A 21,559-nucleotide genomic window follows, 5' to 3' on the forward strand; every position below is an offset into this window, starting at 1 on the left:
AGTCATAAGGAAGCCACAGTCTAATGCTGCCCACAGTGAGTACAGGTTATGAAATGAATCCCTGTTAGGACCCCAGTCCATCACAGGACATGCACAGGCACCCACTCTTTCACACCATATGAAGACCTGTGGACCATTTGGAGGATCACCAATTCATATACAACGTGACTTAAGGATGTAAGAGAAAACAGGCACTAGACTGCGAGTGGCATAATGAGTAAGACATTCACCTCACAGGCACAAGGTATAGGGTTTGATTCTCAACTTCGAAGAGATCCCCTAGGCTTAAAATGTCCTGAAAAGGCAGTTAGCCCAGTACTTGTATATGAACCTATGAGCAAAATCCACATAAATATAAAGATGTCATGCAGGCACTGCCCAGAAGGCATCACACCCAGGAAATTAACTGGACAAGCAGGTGTTGTGGGGCAGCAATGCTAATCACTGCAACAGTATATCATTTGTGTAACATATTAATAATATATGACAGAAAAAAGTGTTGAAGAATAGAATTGTGATTGTAACTCTCCCCAAGCAGTAATTAATGTAACGCACAAAGGTATAAAAATGTATTAACTGTAAAAAATCCAAATAAGTTTATAAGAATATCTAAATTCAAAAGATACAAATGCTTCAGAGAGAAAAAATAGAAACAAGGTTAAATTAGTAAAATGTAAAAAAAAAGACAGTTTCAAAAGATAAGATTTAACAGTCTGATTAATAGTCTACATCAAATAGTAAATGTGAAAACTCAGAAAAACAAAATATACAAGGGAGACAATAATCTGAGCAAGAAAAACAAAAAACAAAACAGAAAGGAAGTCCAGGTCAGGAACATAAAACCAGGCATACTTAGATTTCAAGTATACCAATCACTGTGGTAAATGAGAGTGGCTATAGTCTGTTGAAGCCAAGGTCTGGATTAGAACTTACTAACAAACATTTGCATTTCAGATGAAGTATTACCAATGTCTGGCTTCTTCCAAACATTTAAATTCAAATAAAAATATAGTTTGAACCAAATTCATATCACGCAATGCAAGGGTTCTTAAAAACTCCATGATTCCCTACTTAAAATTTCATGTATTCTTTGGGTGCTGTTCTTAATATGAAGGTCATGTTGTGAAATCTATATTCTAGTAACAACACATAGCTGTAGTAATCACTAAAACAGAACACAGACACCAATGTAGTGCTGCAGGGTCACAGGTGCTGGGAAGGTCATGTAGTATGACCACCATGATAGAATACAAAGCAAATGATACATCAGAAATGGCTCACAAACCCCTGACAGAGAAGACAATTTCAGCCACAGCAGTGACAAAAAAGGGCTCAAACACTTTAAAAGGCATGCCCAGAGACAGATAGACATTAAAAGAATTACAGATGCCCAGCATGGGCAATTCATAGTAATGGACTGTGGGCTATAGCCCTTGACTTTCCTGTTTCATGGATCTCCATGAATCCATAGTGCTTGTGGCAAGTCTGGATCTCTATACAGAAAAAAGTCATCTGACTCAGCAGGTCTAGTTTTAAAACAGCCCAGCATTTACCTTTATGCCTCCATAGAGAATCATGCAATTATAGCTTTTTGCAGGTCAAACTTCAGTTTTGGGGGTAGAAACAATGTTTCAACAGTGAGCAGTCTTTCCCATAAAGCACAGGCTGCAACAGATGATAGGTGTCTGAGGCAGCCTGAATCAAAAATCATAATGCTTGCAAATGGGAGGTGAGACTTGGGCATGTATGCAAGTGCAGTTGAAAAAAGTCATTAAACAAATACAGTTAAATTGAACAGCAATTTGTCCACAGTCTCCTGCAGTGCCTATGCCAGACAGTCTGTAGGTCTCTACATACTTTCTGATATACTATGTATGCACATGTATGCAAGGGGGGGGGGGGAGTTCACAGTGAGTTGCAGTGCCTGTGCCCATCAGCAAAAGGCTGAAATACATTACTGTGCCATTGCTTATATTAACAAATCAGATAACTAAGGTAAAGAGGGCCAGTGAAGTGGATGCAATTGATGGAAAGTTTTCTGTGTGTGTGTTTGTGTGTGGGTTGGTGTAGAGAGGGTCAACCATGGAAAATGTAGATCCTACAATAGGGCAAATTTGTCAACAGCTATATTCCATTCAGAGATATTGGCAAGGAAGAAAACCATAGTGTGCTTCCCCTTACCATAGCTCTCATGTTAATCAAAGAATAAGGTTAGATATAACATCTTGTCTGAGTTACTTGAGCTAGTAGAATCCATGGAGATGAACACTTAGCCTCAGTACATCAATACAAATTAAAAAAAAAAACAGCTATTAACAGTGTTAGGAAGTACTTCCCCATCTCAAGCTTTCTTGGATGCCATTTCCATCTGGCACAAAACACATGGAACCAAATGCAAAAGAAGTGACCATCAATACTGAGTGGCTCTGATGTCAAATTTGCCTTGAGGCATAGGAAATTGATTACACCATGCTTCCTGCCAACTAATAAAATACCATGGGCCTGCGAGACATGCCCATGTTCCATCCAGGGTATCTCAGCTACAAAGATACTTCGAGGATAACTACATGTACAGGTGTCTAAAACATGGGTGAACAAAAGATCAAAACAGAAAAATTGACACTTGCCTCTTCACCCAAGATTTGGAGTACCAAGGAACTAATAACATCTTAAAATGCAACAGGATAATGCCCTGCAGGAAAAGTATAAACAGAACTGTGCATATGACATCCAAGATTTGGAGTACCAAGGAACTAATAACATCTTAAAATGCAACAGGATAATGCTCTGCAGGAAAAGCATAAACAGAACTGTGCATATGACATCCACAAAGTGTTCTAGTAATAGTAAATGACTGCACAGCACATGAAGAATGCAAACAGGGAAGATAGGATCCTGTGTATTACACTTTCCTATAGCACCCAGGCATTCCTCATAGCTCTGATCACATTCTGTTGTAGGTCATATGAGACAGTTCGGCACTGGACGGACTGCACAGCTGCACTCTCTGTACCACTAAAGTGTTAGATATTATGTAAATAAAGATATTTGTGCAGTTGTGTTCAATATTTCATGGCATTCACAAATTCCTTCATATATTCCCATTATTAAAAAAAATAATATCAGCGACAGCTGCCTGTAGTAATGCTGAATGTCACTCCAATGCCTCTCAAGCTCTTGGTACAAGTATTCTGTTCAAAGCCAAAAATAATATGGGATGAAGGCAGAAAGTTGACAGAATAACAGAATTTGCGCTAGAACTTATGTTCTAGAGGACACAGTATTTGCATTAGAATGTTTAGGATATGAAGTCTGCAACTCAAGCGTCTGTCATTATTTAGTGACTTCATTCTGTAACAATTTGCCAGAAAACCAGAAATTCTATGATAAACTGACCAAAAATGTGAAGTATAAATCTGGACAGTTGAGAGGCATGTCATACTTCATAGCAATTTTCAGCTTCCATTTGCAACATACATCAGCATAGTTCATCAACATAGTTCATCCTTTCTCAAACATCACAATATCCACCATTTCAGATTGTATGGTCTTCCATATCAAAATACAAACTTTCAAGTTTAACATTTGATTCCTACAGTTTATCTTTCTTAAACATGGGTTTCACATTTCAGCAACGACAGTCACAATGTATTCTGCTACCTGAACAATCCATTTGCAAATTCTTACATTTTCACAATTTCCTATATACAAACCCTCTTGTAGAACATTTCAATTTCTTGCATTATGAATGGGTACCCCTACCCAGCTACTTGACAGCAGTAACACCAAGTCTTATTAAAATACTAAATGAAATAGAACTACAAAGTAACAGCTAGTAGTTTCCTTGCAGATAACCTCTATAAACATCTATCTCAAAAGACAGGAAAGGGGAAAGTATACAGTATAAAAATTGGCATCAGAATGTACAGTTTCCAGAGCAGTTACACTTAAGAGGTACAGGACTGAAAAATAAAATAGTTTTACCTTCTGTAACAGGGGTCATGTCAGTACGTTTGTCACAGAAGGGATTAAGACTGATCTACATGTTCCCAAACTTGCATGTATGACATCACAAGTAAAACAAAAAAAAATATTTTTAAAGGCACAGAGCCAAGTGTCCCCACTCCACATACACACAAAAGAAAATAATTAAATTAAAAGCATTAAAATATTAAATCCATACAAAGCTAAATGAATAAAATACAGGTATGCAACAGGACACAACAAAACAGGATCAAAAATATCTATCTATTGTCAATGTGTCCTACAAACCTCTGTGCCAAAAATCTCCTTTCAGACTACATTTCTCAGCTGGTGACTTCAAATTGGCAATATAATTGCTTTAATAAAAGAAGATGATAAAGTTCTTCAAGATGGTCTACAACATTACTCCATATTAGGTAAGAATAGCCTCCATCCAGGGGTTGACTTCTCTTTCAGAGAAGACCCAATGAAGTCCAAACATTTGTGCACTTAAACATTAAGTACCCAGTACTGATTTTTTAAAATCAGGGTAAACACAGAAGGACAGCAGAATATAAATGCACCTGATTGCAAAGAAGTATTAAAAGAACAACTTATTAAGCCAAACCTTGGATCTGGGATGAAGAATTTTATTTGTGTTACCTTCAGAACTAAGGCTAGCAGAACTTAATCCAGCATCTAAAGATTTTTCAGGCTACTTTGCTTTACTGTTTTTACCTGTATTGCCACGCAACTAAGGACCCCCTCCACATCTCTTCTGCCATGTGTAAGATATGTCTGAATCTGAAAATAGCTTCAGGCTACCATTTTTTAAGCTTTTTTCTGTTTTTTGTTTGTTTGTTTTAAAACAACTTTAAATTACATCTCAGTCTCAACACAATCTAAAATCATGAAAAAATATTTACAAATATCAATAAGAGTAAGAATAGAAATTACATATCCCAGTGTACCCTATGTAGTGGGCACGTATTTGGTGGTGTTTCTTGAAGATTATGCACAATTCATTTAGCCTGTCCTGTTGGTAGCTTCAGACCACTGAAACGTTTGTTACGGTTAGTATTTGGAAGCTTTTTGTTTATTTGGTCTTCTTTCACTTGGCCTCTTTAGCGTGGGTGAGGCTTCACTGTCAATTGTGGCCATACATATTTACTCAGCCTGTGCACAGTTCTTTAGCTGTTCACTTCATTTTTGTTTTTTGAAGAGGATACCCTAAGTGTCAAGTCAACATCAACTCTGACCTCACATTCAGGCCAAACGTCAAACTTCAGGATTGTGTGTGTGTGTCTGGGGGGGTTTTGACTGTTTTTATCCCCTAGCATGACATCAAGTAGAGCTAGATTTTGACCTCTGCCATACTGATGATTTTCATCCCCTATCACCCTAGTAAGTTTTTGAGGCCTTTTACTTCCACCTTAATTCTACGATGAATGTCAAACTAAAGAACCGTTGGGCTGACCATTCTCAATCCCAAGGTTGACTTTGGGTTAAGGTAAAGCTACACTTTGGTTGATCAAGACCATTCTTATGACCTCAGCCCTTACCACCCAGGAACAGCTGAAGTCCTTCTCAACACCAGCCTCTATTATCCACGTTCAGAATCAATTACGCTGACACTGATGATCTAAGCCATGACTGTTGTCAAGCTACCAAGCTCAATATTGCTTGCAGTCAGACTTAAAAGTATTTAAATCTCAGTCTCAACCTTTTTGAATTAGCTGTTTAGAGTCGTCAGTTCAAAATCAAACTTTGTCAATCCAATGTAATTTTCAGAGGATTCTAAATTTTTCTCTGGCATCCCAAGGGGAAAACTCTAGGGCTCATTTCCAATTGCACCTTGACAGTTTGCAAAAAAGGATCATGTTCCAGTTATCTGTTGGTATATGCTCTAATGAAACTTAAACCTCAACTTTAATACCCTTTTGTGTAGGATTTTGAGAGAACTACCAACTTGCCAGTAACTTCCAATAAGTTAACACAGAAGTTAAAATTAAACTTCTTATAGTGCATTCAATTTTTATTTTACAAGATTATCACTGTGGCACTGTTCTATCTTATTAACGATCTTCCACCATTCTTCCAGTTTCCCCACACGACATTGAATTATGTTTTGCCCTATGTTCTTCTTCAACTGAAACTAATCACTTTGACATTGTATTACCTTATATTAAACCTTTTTTCCTTCTTTCATGCTCTGTCTGGTAGGGCCTTCCATGTTTTTCCTGTTCAGACTGCATGTGGAATTCAATTGGGTATTAATTTATGTTAATTTTTACCTGAATCCACTTACTAGACATTGCATCACCTTACAGAACACTTTCCACCTTTGTTTCCTGTTCTGACCGCACATGGACTTTGGTTACGGTTCAGCTTATGAATAATTTCAGAAGTCCTTCATCTCATTATCCTTATTCCATTTAGATGGAGGAGGAACTTATCGGAATCACAACCCGAATCTTATTTTCGGCCATCCATTTCCTCTTCTACTTTGACTAAATATATTCATATTAGATTCATACACCCATATATATACACACACACACACACACCTACACACATATATGGGTGTATATCCATATAACAAATATTCACATTATCAAAAGGCAACTGATCAAATAACTTGTCGATCAGCAGCCTATCAAAATGAAAACCATCTAATAAATTAAACTGTTAATTAAATAGTCTAATAAATTTACTTTCTATTCGGCCTCACATAAGGTTTGGTCTAGGATTGATTACTACCTGATCTCAGATGCTTTGTCGACTAAAATTGCTAATTTTGCTCATTAGGCCAGATCTATATCTGATCACTCGAATATATCACTTGGCATTAACCCTAACCAAAAATGGAATTATGACAGCAAGATTTTCACTTGGTCACTAAACAGTAACATTCTCAAAAAAAAGAGAGTTTGTACATTAATAACCTCACAAAAGAGTTTAAAAAATTTGACACAGAACTGGAAAAAGATTTTTCCCCTGATTTGGAAATTAAACTACACGGAATTCAGAAGGAAATATATTCCTTCCACTAACAAAACTACTCTTTGACTGAATTAAAGCTTCTACATAGATACTCGGAATGGGCTCAAACTCCATCCAAAACTATGGCAAGACTAATAAATATCAAAGAAGGACCAAACTATATAAAGGACATAAAGTATAAAGGGAAAATCCTGTATAGAAATAGTGACATTGTAAATTCATTTGTAGATATTTACACGGAAATCTATAATCCTAAAACTCAATTCCAAACAGAACAGTAATCAAAAATCAATTAAATCATCTCTGCCTAGTAATGCTTACAATACTGAAGAATGTAGTGTGTCACCACATAACAATGCATATAGAAAGCATATGCAAATGTGTGCATGTAATAAAAACAAATATACACACACACACACACACACTAATGTGCATAGAAAATATGTATAACAAGATACAACCATTGACATATAAAATATGGGCATTCATGTAAATGTCCTACATCTAAAAACATGTTTATTCTAGCCATTTAACATTCATAATGTCAGTAAAATTTCATTAGCATATAAATCTGCTATTCCATATAAAAACTGCTATTCCATAAAAACTTCATACTCGTGTATATATAAAAACGGTTTACTATCAATAAGTCGAAAGTTAAAATAAAGTGTACGTATTAGCGAAGTGTTTCGCCGAACGTACACATTTCCATATGTACCTAATGTCGAAAACAGACGTTAATTGTCAAAAATCAACAGCACTCCCACCCTTCCCTTAACTCCCTACCTAACTAGCCTAAACTCACATTTATGCAGGGGGGGCAAGCCCCCCTGCACCCCCCCAACTTAATATTCCAACTCCGAGATCACACTACAGTGAGGAAAGGGATGTATTTCCCTAACCGCACTGTACCGCGATCCTCTTACATGAGCGAACGTTATAATTGTGAATGCACAGTCCATTCGCAATAATAATGTTCACTCACATAACCTGCCGAACTATGAAGTATTCGAACATATGTTGTTCGAATACTTCATAGCCTTGCAATTGCATGGCGGCATTTTGATAGTAAACCTATAAAAACATGTATTCATACTTGTTTACCAAGGTAATAAATAGGGGTCTGCCCATTAAAAGTGACTAGTGAGTAAGGGGTCTATCTTTAAGGAGGGTTTCAGTGAAACCCTATCATTTAGGCCGTGTAACTTATCTGCTTATAACCTCAGGATCCATCTAGCTTCCTGCTTCTCAGTATGGTTCCTGACATCACCTAACCTCGCTGTTTTGTATATTAATTCCATCACTGTAAACCGAAACGTGTGTGTTGTATCTGTATGCATTACATGTCTTGCAAGAGCATTACTCTCATCTTCTCTGCTGATGGCATAAATGAGTTCCCTCACATGCTCTCTCAGTGTTCTATTGTTTTGCCAACATAGAAGCAACTGCATTTCTGACATACAGCTAGATACACGAGATCCCTTGTCTTACAGTCTGCATATATCTTAAAAGAAAATACATGACCTGTGTCAGGGTGAACAAATTCCTTGCTCCCAAACATGAAACTGTAATGGTTGCAGTTTGGGCAGTTTTTTCCATCTCTTTTAACTTCCTGGTTTAAAAGCCTGCATTTGTGCTTGTTTCCCGGCTTTCCCGTAACTAGTCTAGTCCAGATACAGATTTGCTGTATCCAGACTGTTTGTAAGCTTCTGAGCCCCCCAAGCCTTCCTGTGTTGGAGGGAAGCCTTCTAGCTTATCAGTGGGAGTGGTAAGCACTAGGTAGCTTATCTACCACAAGAGGAGTGGTTTCTAGCCCAGAAATTGTAGTTTATTGGCTGTTTTGGGCAGTTTTTCCATCTCTTTCAACTCTCTGGCTTAAAAGCCCATCTTTGCACTTGTTTCCCACCTTTCCTGTAACTAGTCTAGTTCAGATACAGATTTGCTGTATCCAGGACTGTTTGTAAACCTCCGAGCTGTGCCAAAAAGTCTGCTTTTCAAATTTTTCCTTAGATCTGCTAGTTCTCTCCTCTCCTGCACTTTTACTACCTTATTAGTTTAGCACTTTACCAGACTTCTTGTAGCAGTTATTGTAGCACACAAAAGTGCTACCAGCACTAAACATTCTACAAGAAAACAGCTCCAGTACTTATTATTAATGCCCACCCCTCCAGGCATGTCTAAAGTTCAGCTCCCTTTGCTTTCTCCTATCAACCTGGTGAACTTGGGTAACTGCTTCATATACATGGACAACCCTCTTCTCTTACCTCCTAACACTCAGACTTGCGAGAGATGCACTTCTATATCCCAACTGGAAGCCGGGCACTCTCCAGCCAAGACCGGAATAGCTGGTTAAGTGGAGAAGGTCAACACTTGCACACACCAAATGGAACACATAGCCCTCCAGAACACACACCAGCACTGCCTTCACATAAAAACACAAACCACACACCCACCTTCGAGGAGGCTCTCAATAAAAATCTACCCAAACAGCAGAGACCTCCAAGGCAGAAACACACTCAACCACCACAACACAACACTAATCATGAGACACATAACTCTCCTAAACAGTGTGCCACTCAACTAAAGCCCCTAAGGCAAAAAAGCATGCCCAACACACTAGTCATAGGTGACTCGATTGTGAGCACACTGATGTCCCACTCACTAAGTTGAATAAGGAGAAAGTAACAGTCAGCTGCCTGTCAGGTGCCACGATCTGCCACATAATGCATGCACTCAGGTCCCTCAACAACAGGTACAAATGTCATTGTACATGTGGGTGTGAATGACCAGAGACGTACCTCCCAGAACTACATGAAAAGAGACATGGAAGAGCTCTCGGATTATGAAGCCCAGGCGGGTATGACCCTAGCCCTGAGCAGCCTCCTACCATCACACAGAATGATACCACAGTACAATCAGAAAATGATCGATTTCAACAACTGGCTATGTTTCTGGTGTCATTCTAAGGGGATCCAGTACCTGTCTGCCTGGGATGACACGATTGACACACCGCGATGCTTTGCCAGAGATGGCCTGCATCTGTCACCCCTGGGCTTCTGGATACTGGCCAAGGCTCATGCCACCCCTATAGTGCCTTTTTTAGGTGGTGTTCCAAAGACCAAATTACTACCATAACAGCTACAAACAAATGCAGTCTGAGGGACATGCTGCTCAATGCTAGAAGTCTAAATCTCACAATGCACTTGCTCGAAGCACTCCTTAAAATGGAGAACATTGACATTTGTGCTGTAACAGAGACCTGGTTCAAGACAGTAGAAAGCACCCCCTGCACTACCAGACTATAACTCATTCCACACCTTTCGGCCTCAGAACCTGGACCAAAGCTCCAAAGGCGGTGGTGTTTCCATATTCATAAAGGATGTGTACACCTCCAGACTGGTAGCCCAACATAATGCATCAGAGATACTTTAGGTGCAGCTAACATTGGGTAAAACAGTGATTCAGGTCATAGCCTGCTACAGATCCCCAACCATGTCCCAAGACTCACACTCCACGTTCCTAAGCACCCTGGAGAATATTAGGGTCCAACCTAACACTCTCATACTGAGTGACTTCAACTACCCCTCCATTAACTGGGAAAACTACTCATGTACCAATACACTAGCCCAATGTTTCCTGGAATTCAATAATTCCAATGCCCTGGACCAGCTTGTTCTTACCCCCACTAGAGGTAGCAACATCCTTGACCAGGTCATTACTAACATGGGCGACCGTTGCTCTACACCAATGGTCAACTCCTTCCTGGTTAGATCCGAATACAAACTAATCACCTTGAAATCCACATCTCTCCCACCCACCCTGCAAAGGTAACCACCATGAAAAACTTCTCCAAAGCTAACTTTGGGCTCCTAAAAACAGAGGTGGCTAACTTCACAGCACCCACGCAAATGGAGAATAGTTGCATGACTGCCGAATCATACACCAATACACTGTACAAGCACGTAGACAAATGCATGGATTTTTTCATACCCAACAGAATCAAGACTCTCTTCTCCAATAAAAGGAAGCCAATCTGGTGGTCCTCTGCCATAAACAAACTCTACAACAGAAGGAGGAAACTGAGTGGAATACTGTTAAAATGCCCTTATCAGCCTCAGCAAAAAATTGAGATCCCTCATCAAATTCTCTAAAGCTAGCTATGAAAACAGAATTGCAGCAGATAGTAAAGATAACCACAAGGCCTTCTATAGTTATGTAAAGAATCTCCATGGTAATACCCAGATTTGCTCAGAGCTACTGCACAATGGTATCTCCTATACCAAGCCAACAGACATTGCCAATATCACTATAATTAGAAAGCCCTGTAGCCACTCATTTTAATGAAATACATGGAGAGTCATGTGAAGGTTTAAAAGGCAGTATCTTGGAACAAGTTTCAGCAATAAACACTATGTGTTTAAAAAATAGAAGTAGTTTTTATTTTAAAGTATAATAATTTAACTCCTGGTGGATTAAATCAGGAATGTAATTGGAAGTTTTTATTATAAAGTGTTGATAAAATTGGTTAATTGTTTTATTGATGAATTTTAATGTAATTGATGCATCTTTATAAGAGATGTTTTTCTCTGTTTGTATTATCTCCTGGAAGGCTGTTAAGCCGAGGCGCTAGAGAGGTTTTGGTGTGTCTTAATAAAAGGAAAAATCTACTGGCTTTGTCGTTTGGATAGATATTGCCAATATACTGGCCGAAAGATTCAGTGCCAACTTTACCACTCTCTCCCCCACCAAAGGACCAATCACAATACCAGTAGATTGCCAGGCACCCAGTATTACTGCTGCACAGGTTAAAACAGCACTGTCCAAGGCCAAGAATACAGCTTCTATGGGACCTGACAATATCCCCAGCTGTGTTCTACATAAACTACAAAGTGAACTGGCACCTCACCTGTGTGCCCTGTTCAATCACAGCCTCACCTCAGGCTTTGTCCCTACTGAATGGCGCACTGCTACAGTCATCCCTCTCCACAAAGGAGGAGCAACTACAGACCCTGGGAACTATCGCCCCATTAGCCTGACGAGTCTGATATACAAAGCTATGGAGCGCATCATCATGGACCTAATAAACAAGGATATAGGGAATCTCCAAACTCTGGATCCCACACAGTTTGGTTTTGTGAAGGGTAGATCATGCCTGCTCAACCTGGTCGACTGCTATGAGTCAGTCACCAGAGCTATGGATGAAGACAAGGTGGTTCATACAGCCTACCTTGATCTGGCCAAAGCCTTTGATACCAGTCCCCACTCAGGAATCATAGAAAAACTACGCATCAACCCTTATATCACTAGATGGGTTGCAAACTGGCTTACAGATAGAACCCACAGTGTGAAAGAACCCACAGTGTGAAAGTAGCTGACTCCAAGTCATACTGCCGACCAGGCACAAGTGGAGTCCCACAGGGTTCGGTCCTGGGTCCTCTCCTTTTTGGTACCTACTTCTCTGAAGTCCAGGCCAACACAAAGGGACTCTGGCTGACAAAGTTTGCAGACAATTGCAAGTTGAGAGATATTATTAACTCCCCAAGTGATGTTGACATCCTGCAGAAAGGCTTTACCAAGACCAACGACTGGTGTCAGAACCACGGCCTTAAACTCAATGCCAAAAAATGTGTCGTCATCCCATCTGGGAAAAACCCAATTCCCATGAATTACCACATCGATGGTAGTCCACTGAACATAGAAGGTGTTATAAGAGATCTGGGAACACGGGTTGACAGCAACGTCTCTTTTGACCACCACATTGCCACTGTGGTCAGAAAGTCCTTCTATGTGGCACATCTCATTACTAAGGGTTTTGTGTCCAGGAAGAAATAGGTCATTGTCTCCCTCTACTCTTCCCTCATTAAGCCAATCATTGAGTACAATGCCCCATTTGGCATGTACCTCACTAGACACCTGCAACAACTGGAGAGGCCACAAAAGTACCTCACAAAGAGGATCCTAGGCCTTAAACACTTGTCCTATATGGACAGACTCAAAAAATTCCAACTATTCTCCGTCTCATGTCACCTACTTGGAGGCGATCACTGCTTGACTTACAAAGCCATGTCTCATCCAGCTCTGTTAGAAATGCTACATCTAAATAAATCCCAATCCCTGCACACCACACAATCCACAGACCTCAACCTCATTACCACAATCAATAGAACAAGCTGGAGGGACAGGTTCATAACCCAGAGACTGCCCATGCTATGGAATAGACTTCCCATACATGTCAAACAGAGCACTTCACTGGTCCTCTTCAAGAGAAATCTTGATGAGTGGACGGGAAATACAAAATTCACCCCGGGGATCACTCCAGTGGCTCTACTCAACAGAGTCACTGGGAACTAAGGTCAGGTGGCATGATGACAGGGTAATTCTATGGGCTAGGCTTGTAAAGGCTCCAGGGCCATTAACTTAGTACACGCCTATGAACCTATGTGGTCCTCATGGATTCAGGCTTGTAAAGGTGTCTTATGAGGTCCTGAGCCCTATAGATGCATGAAAACATTTGAAACAGTAAAATATTTCAGAACATGGACAACTAGGAGCAAAATGCTCACTCTCGTTCCTTTGGTAGTGTATTTTCTGGAATTAATTCTCTCTCTGTGCAAGTCTGCAAAGCATCTACCAAGATAAGAAGACATCAATCGGTTTAAAACCACCTATTCTAAACTGCAACATTAGGTGTGAATGATTTAGTTATTTAGCAATTTGTTAAATCAGACACATGGACCAATCTCTACAGGACATGAGTGAAAGAATGACAGTTCTAATGTAGCTCATTCCAAAATGTTTAACCACATGATATACAAGCTTTTCTACCAGTTGGCCAGTGAGCACAGCTGGACAATGAGAGACGAGAAAGGAAGAACAGCAGCAGAAGCAGTCAAATCTGGCTGCTTGCAAGACAAGAAGTGTGTACAAGCCACAGCAGAATAATACATTAAGCTGAGCTGGCACATTATTAAGTTCTTGTGAGAGCGTCAGTGTGATGTATCAGATATAAAGAAGGGGGAAAATCTGCATATTGTATTCATTAATGTGTGCAAATGACAGGCATTACACAATCAGATGCCTATTGCAAAAAGGAAGGTATATTCAGTTAAAAGGAAAAAAATACATCTTTCCCCAAAACCATTATTGCTTGAGGGCTGTAAAAGGGTGGGGGGTCTTAATTGCTCATGTAGGAAGAGTCAACAGAATTCTAGCATGAAAATCAAATAGTACTAGTACAGTTTGGCTGACATGGATACCTGAGAAGTGGACAGACCTTACTAGTGATAAGCTGACTGCAAATGAATCTTGACAGACAGTAAACAAATTTTTTAAACACAGCAAGCAGTAAAGGGGTTATGGGGAACCCCACAGGAGCGGCCTTAGGTCAACTGGTACCCTAGGCAAAAGGGCTCCACGGCACCCCCACTACACCCGGTGCCTCCATCCTGTTCTACCTACATCAAATAAATACTGGAAAAGCGGCACCCTAGGCAGCCACCTAGTTTGCCTATGCCTAAGGCCGGCTGTGGAACCCCATATAAAAAGATAATGAAGAATGCACATTCAGGGACCCTACATAAACATTTGTCAAGATAACTGACAAGACAGGCACTACTCTTTGGAAAGAAACAACCAAACCATTTTATAAGATGTACAATTCATGGGTCTCAAACTACTTTCAAGACTGACTCATTTGCTCACAATGCCTCACAGTGACAGTGAGGAAGTTCTATTGTCAAGTAAAGATGTAGTCACACATATATATTTGTGACTACATGTGCTTTACACACAGACATAATTATACTGGTATATGAGTGCATATCCGATAAGATGACACTGTTAAGGGACACCATAGAGTGTGGATGCATTCAAGAGGACTACAAATGTGATCAGGCATACTGAAAGCGATAGTAAATTGTATCAGCTGATCAAATACCATCATAACACAAGGTAAAGCAAACTATTGGCTTAAATCATACCTCTCAACCTCCTAGTAAGAAAGAATCTGGGCAAAGCCAAAAATAATGGATGGAAGACAAAGACCAAACAGAGACAGATTTTAAATACTGCTTTTATAGACTTAGAAAGATGCTAGAATAATAGGTCATGCATTAACTGAAAGATATGAAGTCTGAAACTCAATTGTTTGTCATTATTTAGTAGTGACTTCAGTCATCGCTGACTTTCCATAAAGCCACGTTTTTTTCTGACAGGCAAAGCAAAAATACGTGGAAAATCTGGACGGCTGAGAGATATTGTTTAATTGTTTTTACTAAGAGCCCCCAAGTTCTCCCAACTCATCTTACTCTGCAGTTTTATCTACCTTAACAACAGTTAATGATATATCAGGATGTATGGGGGGGGTGTAAACTTCTTAAGCCGTCTTTGACACTTGGGCACTTTTCAGCAGCTGAAACAATTACATGAATGCAAACAGACCTTAACAAAAACATTATAAGCATGAGCAAGAATTCCAGCTCAGTGCTTCATGTCAGTTTCACTATCGCCACAAACACAACTTGCTAAGACCAACCAGTTGGGTCTGCTAAACTAGAAAGGTTTGTTTACATTTTATTCCAGTTCCCAAGAGATCACCGAAATGAGGGAGTTGATTTTGTTTGGATATGCCGATTTTGCTGCTCAATACTACAATTAAAAAACATAAAGCAAGACAAAAAATAAATGTTGGGTTCCTCGCTTTGGGGGAGAGGCCCCCTTTACTTACCCGAACTGGTAACTCCGTGACGTGATTTTGGTATATGCCGTTGCTATACTGCGTTGACCCATGAGAACGGTACCGCACAGTTCCGTTGCATTCCGAGCTACACGTCACCCCTAACCTAGCCACATGCATCCCGTTTTTGAAATCTTCCGTCTTGTCTGCTGATGGACCATATGAATGTTGCGGCGACCCATTCAGCTGCCCCGACTTTGCGACAGATCGGTCTTCAAACTCTAGAAACAGCCCGCAGCACTTCTGGAAGCTTGCCACCAACTGCGGATCCTGCAAACACTGGAATAAACGCCGTAAGCCTGCCATGTTTCTGTTTAAAGTCTGTTTTGAGGGTAAATAAAGCTGTAGTCAAGCCAATTGTGGCTGTCAAAGCTTAGCAACAAACCACTGACATTCCACAGCACCGTTGTTCCCCACTTACTTAACCTGTCCCATCCAGCTCCGCAGATACTGCAAAGATAAGGAAAGAACAGGTGAACACCACACCACCTCCCCAAGGTCCTAACGTCCCTCGCATTAATTTAAGAGCGCTGAAGATACAGTGCCTCTGATAAGGTTGCTATCGTTTTAACTGCCCAAAGTGGGTAGGGTTACCACCTGTCCCACTTTTATGAGGACAGTCCCCTTCTTGCAGTTTTGTTCTTGACAAAAAAAAATAAAATGGCAAATGTCCTGAGGTTTTTTTTAGAACAAATTATTTCCTATTATTTTAATAGTTAGTTAAATAAAATATTCTGTATCTGAAAAACCTAAATGTTATAAGAAACGAAATAAAAATACTAAAATAAAAAGAATAGCTTTTATTTTAGCAAAAAGCAAAGTTAGTTTCTATTATTCTACGCGGTGTAGGGTATCAGCTGTGTGTAAATGTATTGTTGTTGTACCAAAATGTTTTTTTGGGGCATTTTTTATTTGTAGAAACACGGTATTTTACAGGAGAAGCCATACTCATGCCAAGTGCAAAGAACAAAGCTTCACTTTTTTTCCAAAATTAAAGCTTATTATTGCAGAATGTATGTTGCAGATGATATTTCATATAACATTTAGGTGTTTTGGATACAACATAATTCTTTTCTGCAACTATTAAAGAAAACTTAGGAAATATTTTTGGTCTTAAAATCTCAGGACATTTGCCATTTTGTATCCCCCCTCCTACCCGCAGGACTTCACGCAACTGACATAGGGGCTGTCCTGCACAAAGAGGGATAGGTGGTAACCCCCCCCCCCACCCTCTGATTTAGACTGGCATCCTTGAGATATGCATATCCTTCCCAGAGAGGCCTTAAGTCAACTGGTGCCCTAGGCTAAAGGGCTCCACGGTGCCCCCCCCACACCACCCGGTGCCCCCATCCTGGTCAACTTACACCAAATAAATACTAGAAAAGTGCCCCTGCTAGAGCGGCGCCCTAGGCGACCGCCTATTTGGCCTATGCCTAAGGCCAGCTAAGTGCCTCACATCTTCAGTTTCAACATCACTGTTCCATACCATGAAACATTTCACAATAATCAAAAAGTCACTCTGTCGAAACCAGTAATTTTTACCTGTGTATTTGCAAATGGAAGTTACCTGTCAGCTGTTAATGGTTTTATACCTCTCCCATGTGTAATATGACATTCCTAAAGTCAGATATTTAATAACTATCTGAAACTTAACTAGAAAGCATAAGAAGCTGAAACGTAGTGAAATGACTGCAGACATAATGCCACACAGATGCAGTCACATACTTGTTATCATTCGAAAACTCTATGCTGGTACCAATTATTTTATTCTGTCAGCTAAGTAAACTCCCAATATCTTAAAGCTTTTCTCCAGTTTTGAACCATTATCCTTGATTATTTTTAGTTGTGTGCCTAAGTCTTAATATAAATAGTTGAACATAATGCTTTTGCAGTTCTAAAGAGATGGTCAGTCCTTGTTTGCTCACCTCGTTCCGCTTCTTACCAAGAAAATTGATTTCTATTTTGCTTGTCTCCCACCAAAGCTTAATGTTCAAAGGCAACAATAAAGAGAGATGAAAATGCATGTAAGAATCTGTAAAACCTATCTGGGAATACTGCATCTCTCCCTACCCCTCTAAAATAATAACATTCTGTGTGCTCCTCTGGTGTTATATATTGGAATGAAAGTAAAAGCACAAATGGCCACTGGCATACAAGGCCAATGTTAGCATTTTGGGGGCCACCAGCAAATGTCAAGTTGGGGGCCCTCTAGACTTTTCCAGTCTGTCTAAGCATCACCCTGTCGCTGCCACCCCTCCTAAGCAATGTTTTAGTTTGTGCTGCAAACTTTTAGGAGTAGTAAACGCAGACAAACAAGTAGCTACAATGCTCTTAACATTACAAGAAATGAACCACACGATGTTGGCGTATCTCACAAAGGGAAACTTACAGCTACTGGCAGTTACTTACAACAATGATACATTACAACAACTTTGTGTACAGGTCTGGACTTAAGTGAAATGACGCCCTGTGCCTTTCAAAACACCTTTCCTGACCTAATCAACATAGTAATAGCCATTTAGGAAGTAACTCAGATAAGCCAAGGCCCAAGATGATCTGTGATGCATTTTACAGCATTTTTCTCAGCCTTTTAGTCCAATGGTGGCTTAAACAAAAATCGTGACAAAGAAAAGAATTTCAGTCTTATTTTGTCTTTCTGGAAAACAAAAGTTGTGCCTAAGGCTTAATATTCAACACTGACAAAATAGTAGCTAGCAATAAACTAACAAACCAGTTGTGGGAATACACAGGTCCTATCTGGGAATATTACCTGCCTCCCTAAACCCTCATAAAAGACAGTCACTGCCTATGCATCCCTCTGGTGTTAGACTGGGATGAATTCACTGCTGCAGTATTCTTAACTGTATGGTATTCCCTGCCGTGGAAGCCTGACGTCCGGCCAGACTTCCAAAGACTCCCGAATTTAAAAGGTGTGCCAAACATCACCATACAGTCGCTGTGTAATGTAGGGCATAAAGGTGGAGTTCAGGATTACCAAAAACAGGACTTCTTTGCCGCCAGTATGAATGAATCTTTTATATCATTGGTCTGTTTACCTGCGTCCATTTTCTGCCATTTGAATGCATTTACGTTCTCCAGTGACTTCCTACTTCTGTTTGCTGTTTTTGCAAGTTAAGTGTCTCACTGGGGATTTTTTTTTTTTTGTTTTTTGTGTTCTTTGGAGTTAATGTCATCCAGGAAGGATAAATGCTACTGTGGGAGACAGATTCCCCATAGAGACCACCACGATAAGTGTCTTTTTTGCTTAGATGTTTCTCATTGTGATGACCGTGCACTGGCCCAGCAATCAAGGAGCCTCAATCCTCACCACTAACACCAGGGAGGTCATCTCCTAGAAGAGGAAAGGATAAATAATACATGCAGTAAAGTACAATTTCCCTTACATGCACACAGAGATCACAGTCAGTCTGGGGTTGGTTGCTCCCTTGCTCACTAGGTCCCCAATAAGACTCCCCACTGGCACAGCTATAGGGTCCAGGTCTCAGCCTAGCTGGGCAAGCTAAAACCTCCAGTACCCTCTCTGTCCAACCAGTGCTTTGTGTCCCTGCCCAGGTAGCTGACACACACCCACACTTTGAGATGAGTATTTATACAATTTCACAGACACTCCTGGGAAAAGCTGACACAGATTCTCCAGCTGTGCCCCTTTACCAAGACTATAGGTAGTAATTACTGCCACCACCAACTTAATATAATTATCAGCTACTAAAAGGCCCTTTAAAGGGTGTCCAATTATTACTGTGCAATATTATAATCTAATGGTAGTATGACTAAACAGTCAAGGCTTAATTTGGAGTGACTTAGACAGTAAAATCTGTAAATATGTAATGTACTTTAGAGGTTAAATTATCTCTACATAAGCCAACCACAGGCAAAGGTTTTAAAATATTTAATAATACGTAATTAAAACACAAGACAATACTATTACACCACCGAGATATCTAAGAGTTCAGAGATCACACAGAAACTTAAAATAATACAGTAGGACATGTATGATGTCAAAGAGAAACATTTAATCTAACTTTCTGATATTTTGCTATTCTTAAGGGAAAACACTGCTGGGATATTGCTACCCCTTCCACAGAGGTGTCAGCCCGAGCCTCACTGAGGAGATCAGTCACAAGATCTCTCTCAGACTCCTCCTGCAATCCACTGCAAATGCTCAGAACAAGGGCCTTCCTATCATAATAAGGTTTCATCATGTTAACATGGTACAGTTTGTGCCCCTGCCTTCTGCCTAGCAGTTCCACCATGTAGTTAACATCACTTACCTTTCTTACCACCTTGTAGGGTCCCTCCCAAGCTGCTTGCAACTTGTTGTGTCTGACAGGAATGAGAACCATCACCTGCTGCCCTACAGCATACTTTCTAGCTCGAGCAGTCCTGTCATACCACACCTTTTTCCTGTTGTTGGGCTTCTGCCAGGTCTTCCAGGGCAAGGCCCATGAGTTCCCTGAGCCTTGTCTTGAGGTTCAGGACATGTGCCACAACAGACTCCTTGTGAGACTCACACTCACCTTCCCACTCATCTCGAATTAAATATAGAGGTCCCCTCACCCTACGCCCATACAGCAACTCAAAGGGTGAAAAACCTGTGGATTCCTGGGGAACCTCTCTGTAAGCAAACAACAGATGGGGCAAATATTTGTCCCACTCCCTCTTAAACTGATCTGCAAATGCCCATAGCATGGACTTGATTGTAGAGTTTAACCTCTCAAGAAGACCATTAGTCTGGGGATGGTAGGGGGTGGGTCTTCATGTGTTTCACCCCACAGGACTTCCACAGACAAGCTAGCAGGTCTGACATAAAATTGGCACCTCTGTCAGACAGCATTTCCTTTGGGAAACCTACCCTGCTGAAAATCTCTAGCTAAGCATTTGCCACCTTCTCGGCCTCAATGGAGGACAAAGCCACTGCCTCAGGGTATCGTGTAGTATAATCTACAATCATTAGGATATACTTTTTCCCTGTGGAACTTGGGGTACTCAGAGGACCCACAATATCCATAGTTACCCTCTGAAATGGCTCCTCAATCACAGGCAAAGGCATCAAAGGAGCTTTCGCCTTGTCTCCTGCCTTGCCTACCTTTTGGCACTGCTCACAGGTCCTGCAGTACCCTGTTACATCTCTGAAAATTCCAGGCCAATAGAAGTTTTGCATAATACACCTCTTGGTATGTTTTATGCCCATATGACCTGCAAAGGGAATATCATGGGCTATGGCTAGAAGTGCTAGATGGTAACCTCTAGGCACTACCAACTGCTGTACTCTCTCATCTTCTAGCCCTCCCTCAGGGGTCCACTCTCTGTACAGTAACCCTTTGTTCCAGTATACAGATTACCCCTTTCCTTGAGAATCAGGTGCCTCCCTAGCTACCTGCCTCAGGCCTTGCAATATGGGGCCTGAGAGCTGAGCCTGTCTCAAGTCTCTCCTTGTAACCCTTCCCAGCTCCCCTTCCACAGGAAGTCTGGCATCCTCTGACAGCGGTGCCTCACTGTCAGCTTGGGTACTACTACTCACCTCTACCTTTGCAGTTACCCTGTCCAAGGGAACATCATTACCCACAAGCAGCTGTGGCTCACATTCAGTCTCACTGCTACAGCGTAGCTCAGTCCCTGAAGTGACCACCTCAGCAGTCCTGGCTACAAGTATGCAGTCTGTCTGGGTCTCCCCCAGGCTACCAGACCCACATGCTTGTCTCCTAGCCTCACTGCATGTAACTGCATAAGTACATAGTACTGCCTCATTCAAATCCTTCCCTCTCAGGACATCTGCAGGATGGTAGTTCCATAAGACAACCCACTGTTGGCATTTTGTCTTTTCCACTTACTGGCTCC

General features: G+C 40.7%; 1 protein-coding gene across 1 annotated transcript in view; it reads right to left on the minus strand.

Moving 5' to 3' along the window:
* The window catches only part of SGPP2 (sphingosine-1-phosphate phosphatase 2), a 1,416,879-nt gene extending 1,400,706 nt beyond the window's left edge, over positions 1-16,173 (minus strand). Inside the window, exon 1 of the mRNA XM_044070367.1 lies at positions 15,692-16,173. Within this exon, the coding sequence (XP_043926302.1) occupies positions 15,692-16,006 (315 nt within the window). The 5' untranslated portion in view covers positions 16,007-16,173. The remainder of the gene's footprint in view (positions 1-15,691) is intronic.
* Between the last annotated feature and the right edge of the window lie 5,386 nt (positions 16,174-21,559).

This window comes from Protopterus annectens, chromosome 4.part1 (assembly GCF_019279795.1).
Source record: "Protopterus annectens isolate FY-2018-M chromosome 4.part1, PAN1.0, whole genome shotgun sequence".
NCBI classification, from domain to species: Eukaryota; Metazoa; Chordata; order Ceratodontiformes; family Protopteridae; genus Protopterus; species Protopterus annectens.